The 5,734-nt window shown below is 25.5% G+C and overlaps 1 protein-coding gene across 1 annotated transcript; it reads right to left on the reverse strand.

Annotated features, from left to right (window-relative positions):
- Positions 1–288: 288 nt before the first annotated feature.
- LOC105832682 (maltase 1) lies at positions 289–5,616 on the reverse strand. The gene is made up of 8 exons (XM_012673848.3): positions 5,439–5,616; positions 5,031–5,218; positions 4,488–4,757; positions 3,264–3,506; positions 2,968–3,150; positions 1,354–1,609; positions 919–1,258; positions 289–515 (listed from the first exon to the last, which is right to left on the reverse strand). The coding sequence occupies exons 1-8, from the start codon at positions 5,593–5,595 to the stop codon at positions 449–451; spliced, it is 1,704 nt and encodes a 567-aa protein (XP_012529302.1). The 5' UTR covers positions 5,596–5,616; the 3' UTR covers positions 289–448.
- Between the last annotated feature and the right edge of the window lie 118 nt (positions 5,617–5,734).

Here is a 5,734-nt window from a genome sequence, read left to right on the forward strand (position 1 = left end):
TTTGTCATTGAATAAAGGAATAAGTATTCTTTTTTCTATTAAAAAGTTTATGAAGATTGTATGTACATACATTGAATATATAAAATAATTAAACTAAATACAAATTTTGTTAAACAGCATAACTTTAACTGAATTTTTAATTTTTGTAGTGATTAACAAAGTCAAATGTTACAATACAATCATAAGTACAATGATACAATTAAAAAGAGTCAGATGAAAATTACAATTATAATATGTAATATTACATAACATGCAATTTATAATATAGGTCAATGCTTTACAAACATAATTAATTAAATTTTTTTATTTATTCTTTTTTACATAACTTTGTGCATGAAACTTTACAATTCACAAACGTAAAAGTTTCTATCAATTAGTGATAAAAATAAACCAGTCAGAAAAATATTTTTAAAAAATAGATATGTATTTTGGAAATACAATAACGTGTTTATATGGTTGTATATACTACAGCAGCCTTCGCAGGTAGAGATATCTTCTTGATGTCAACTATTGTTCTAGATACAGAAAAACAAAAATATTAATTATTATATTAAAAACTTAATTACACTATAATAATATATTTTTACTAATAATTACTTCGAAAATCTATAGATGATTTCTTAGCAAAATTATTTGAACAATGGTATTTCTTGTAATAGTTTTATGTATATTTTATATATACAATAGACAAACAATTAATTAAAAAATAAAATAATAATTTTAGCTAAGTATATAATACTTCTATAATTAAATCTTTAATATAGTATAATTTAAAAATTTTGCTTAAAAACTGTCAATAAAATTGCAATTAATATTGACAAAAAATCTTCTAAAAATTATAATAGTTAAATAGAAAATTTCATTATTAATTAATTATTTGTTTTTATTAAATAATTTGTAAAGATTTATATAACGTACTCAGGTTTCACGTTAGAACCTAAACTGGCGACTTTAACTTTCAGGTTCGAAGGAAGTCCTTCTTGTGATAAATCGACGACTTGTGGTCTATCATTACTGAAGTTAATCAAAAGCACCACGACACGCCAAACATTGCTTCGGATTACACCCAAAACGTTATCATTATTTGCCGTGATTGATTTATAACTTCCTTCGGTAAGAGCTGGTTCTGTACGATGCATATAAGCTAAGGTCTTATAAATCTTGTAGTGTGATTCGGCAGCTGCTTTTTCATTTGCCAAATTCAATGTCTTGTAGTTCTGATTTACCGGAAGCCATGTCGAGTTTGCTGTGCTAAAACCTGCCATATAAATAAAATAATTAAACATTAAAAATTTATAAAGACATTATTCATTCTTACTAAACACACTACAAAGACACGAATTCGTTCTTTACCTGCATTTTTCGTCGCATCCCATTGGAATGGCGTACGTTCAGGATCGCGAGATATATTTTGGTATTTCGCTTGACCAGCGATGCATGCTTGAGGATCCTGTGTGTCAATCCAGGATATATCTCTCTTATCCACCATGCCGATTTCATCGCCGTTATATGTCACCGCCATACCCGGTAATATCATAGATAACATAGTCATCTGATCCACTCTATTAGGAAAACGAGAAGCAACGCGCGGATTATCATGATTTCCTAACTGAAAAAAATTTATATTAAATTAAATTTGCTTATTAAATATATAAAATAAATAATTTCTTGTTTTTATTGCAATTTTTTATGCAAACTGTGTTAAAATCTTTTATAAAAATTATATATATATATATATATATATATATATATTTGTATTTTGTGTGTGTGTGCGTGCGTGCGCCCGCGTGTGTGTGTATATGTGTGTGTACATATAATTATACTTTCTTAAACTAAAACAGTGAAAATATTATTTACAAAATTAGTACAAAGATTTCACTAAGAATCAATGAGTTTTTCACTCATCTTCGATATAAATAATCATATTTTACTCTATTTTATATCTCACTGATATTAGGAGTTCACTCATACTGGCATACATATAGTTTGTTTTTAGATAGTATTTTGTAAACAAAAGCTAAAAATAAAATATAAAATATAAAAGTAAACTAGAGAGTGTTTTCTATTAGATAGTACAGCAGTTTTTATATTACATATTGTTTCATATTTTGTAAAATTTATTATGTTTTTGCAACCAAAAATAAATGTCTAAGAAATTAGTAAACTGACATAGTAAACCACAATTTCTTTTTCTTTTCTTCATTAGAAATTCATGTATGTAAGAATTCCAAAAAACCTTTTACTCAATGTAAAACATTTTTTTGTCGATTATACAAATAAATTTGCTGTATAACGTAACATGTAACGCGATTGTGATGATAAAATTTAGACTAAGTTAGATTTTTATTTTTAGTAGATTTTATATAAAAACAATCTATGAATGTATGTAAACTATGTGGTAATTATTATTTTCATTTTTTTAATTATCTAACAGATCATGTTTTCGTCAGTATTAATACATATCAGTATTAATCAATATTAATACAGCAATGTTTAGTTTCTGAAAAATAAGCGAATGCAACTTTAGGAGTCAGTATTTCTATACTATTTATTTGGCGATCTTTCTCTATTAAATAATTCTTTCAGTAAAATATTACTGATTTATAGTGCTATAACTCAATAATCAGTAATTATTTACATTGTTCAATAATATAATATATATATATCTAATACACCGATTTCGTTTTAGAAAAAGTAAAAACAGAAAAAAAAGTTCTAGTAACGTGTACTTAATTTAGATTTTTTAATTAAAATTTTAAAATAAAGTTTGCTGAGTGTATTTAATGTTCAAAAATATGATGCAATGCGTATTCAATTTTGTAAATAAGATAAGACTCACGTACTGTCATTTACATAATAATTAACATAAAATAATTTAAATCTTGCTAAATTTTGTTTGAAGAAAAAAAACGCAATTTATTTGTAATATTTTCATTAAGATAATAATAATTTTATGTAAATACGTACCACCCAACTAGCGACTTCACCTTTTGGCATTAAATCCATCCATATATCCATTTCTCGTTTAAAGTCCCTCGTAGTTGATTGTGCTTTCAGTTTTATAATAAATTCAAAATTAAAAGGCAGCACATTGTAATCATAATATTTTATGGTGTTCTCCAAATTGGTGTACGCCTCCATCACTATCAACTAATAAAATAAGAAAAAATATTCTTATATTGTGCACAGAGATAAGATAACATAGTACAATAGATGGACTTTGATTAGAAAAACAGAAAATTTCTTTCTCTTGTTTAATTTACCTTCTGATCTTGATTATGAACAGCAGCATACAAATCCGCAAATTGTCGCCACTCCTCAAACAACTCATAAGTCTCTTCTAAATCCGTAGTGTAAATATGATTTAAATAATTATAATCTCGCGGCGTGGTTCCTTCTGCAAAACTTCTAGGTTCATCCCGTAATTTAGGATCTTCATAAATAAATGGAGCAGAATCAACGCGAAATCCATCTATACCCAAATCCAGCCAAAATTTCAATACATTCTATAACCAAACAAAAAATATATTAAAAATAATATAAATAAATCCAGCGCTATAACATTTTTTATTATTCGTTTTATAATACATTCTTCTAATTATAAAATGTATATTATAAATTTAAAATTACAAATTTACTGTATTTTTATGCAATATGTATCTTGAATGAATAAAAAATTAAAAAATAATATATGTATATTGAATTAAACAAATTTATAATTTGAATAATTTAAATAAAATAATAAGTTTATTAATTAAAAAATTTACAACATAAAATAACTAAGGCCAACTAATTCTTGTGTTATATAACTGTTTATTTTAATAAATAATTAAGAATATAAATTAGATCAATTAAAAATTAGGACTAAAATAAATGCACAAATTTTTCATTTCCATTTGTTTAATGTAATACTTTTCTCTTTGTACATTAATTTTGGCGTTACTTTTTCCCCTGTCTTCGGTATTTATATTTATTAGTATATCTCAATTACGTTAATTATTAATGTTTATATAAATAGTCTAAGAATCTAACCTTAAAAGCCTTATTATGGAACACACAATAATAAAGAATTAATATATATATTAGTTTATGTACCGAGAACAGTTTCACATTAACAAATGAAAATAAAAAATTTGCACCTTTTTTGTCAGCGCTGACTGTTGACCCTTCATACAATTAGATATTTATTTAAATTCTTAAAAGACTTGGAATCATTTAAAATTATTCATTTTATTATGTTTTTGCATATTATTTGATCGAAAGAAAACTACAATTACAAATAGTAAGTCAAAAATTACAAACTTACTTAATTATACTAACAATATCAGTAAGACTTATAACAAAGTTTATTAAGTGCAAATTATATTCTATTTTTTTATTAATAAAACAAATGGAACTAAAAATAAGTTGTGCAATATTTCCAAGTATACAATATATGGTAACATTTTAGGAAAGATTTAAAAAATTACAATTTTTTTAATACTTACGATCATCTCTGCTCGTACTAAAGGATTACGGAAGTTTAAATCAGGCTGTCTATATTCGAATTGATGAAAATACCATCGTTTGTGTGATTCAACATAAGTCCATGCGGAATCACCAAATACACTTATCCAATTATTAGGCGGCGTTTTATCATCTTTATTTTTGCCCTTTGCCCATATATAATAATTCTTGTACCTTGGATGACGTTGAAGAGCCTTTTTAAACCAAACATGCTTGTCAGAAGTGTGGTTTGGCACAAGATCGAGAACCACCTATAAGAATAATATTATAAAGTAACTTTGAAGCAGCAGGTGAAAAAGTAAAGAAGTATAGTACAAAATGTTTTATAAAATAAAATAATTTTAAAAATATAACATCTTGTCTGTACTTATGTTATAAAAATAACACTTTTAGCATTTTTGTAATTACTTTTATAAAATAAATAGAGATAATAAAGTTATACATCTTTTAGACTTATACGTATATAACTACATAATATTATATAAAAAATTTGTTTATATTTCTGCACAATATTAGCATTTTACCTTTAAACCGAGTTCTTTAGCACGCGCTAGAAGAACTTTGAAGTTTTCCAATGAACCAAAGATCGGATCAACATCAACGAAATCAGATATGTCGTAACCGAAGTCGACCATGGGACTTGGATATATGGGCGATAACCAGATTGCATTGATGCCAGTTTCCGCAAAATATTCCAACTTTGAAGTTATTCCTAACAATATAAAAGAACACAATTTTAAATATTATCAATATTGTAATATTGTTTTAAAATTTTTAGATAATAAACTTATATATATTAATTGCATAAGATTTTGCAATTAATCGGGCTACAGCTAATCGGGCTACAGTAAAATTTGCAATATTTTATATTTATATAACAATTTATTTTTTGTTACAAAACATAATAACAAATAATAATTGTGATTGCTTACCTTTCAAGTCACCTATGCCATCGCCATCCGAGTCATACAAACTCCTCGGATAAACTTGATAGAAAACGGTATTATTCCACCATGCCTTATTATGTATTTTAGCAAAGGAATTGCTTGCAAGAAGCAAAATCGCGCACAAGTGTATCGACCACGACATGATGAAGCTTCTGCTTATTAAGTGTCAAAATTGTTTATATATATATTTGTGGCAAAAAATAATTGCTCTATTATCAGTTTTGTTCAACAAAGATTATGTTATCTCAGTGTTTCATTAAAAAAAAAAAACAGATAAAAAA

Source organism: Monomorium pharaonis, chromosome 2 (assembly GCF_013373865.1).
Source record: "Monomorium pharaonis isolate MP-MQ-018 chromosome 2, ASM1337386v2, whole genome shotgun sequence".
Taxonomy (NCBI): domain Eukaryota; kingdom Metazoa; phylum Arthropoda; class Insecta; order Hymenoptera; family Formicidae; genus Monomorium; species Monomorium pharaonis.

Coding starts and splice junctions, on each gene's coding strand:
- LOC105832682 (XM_012673848.3), bottom strand. CDS start 5,595: ATGTCGTGGTCGATACACTTGTGCGCGATTTTGCTTCTTGCAAGCAAT. Junction 5,219..5,438: donor TGGCATAGGTGACTTGAAAG/GTAAGCAATCAC, acceptor TTATATTGTTAG/GAATAACTTCAAAGTTGGAA. Junction 3,151..3,263: donor TTCATAATCAAGATCAGAAG/GTAAATTAAACA, acceptor TTATTTTATTAG/TTGATAGTGATGGAGGCGTA.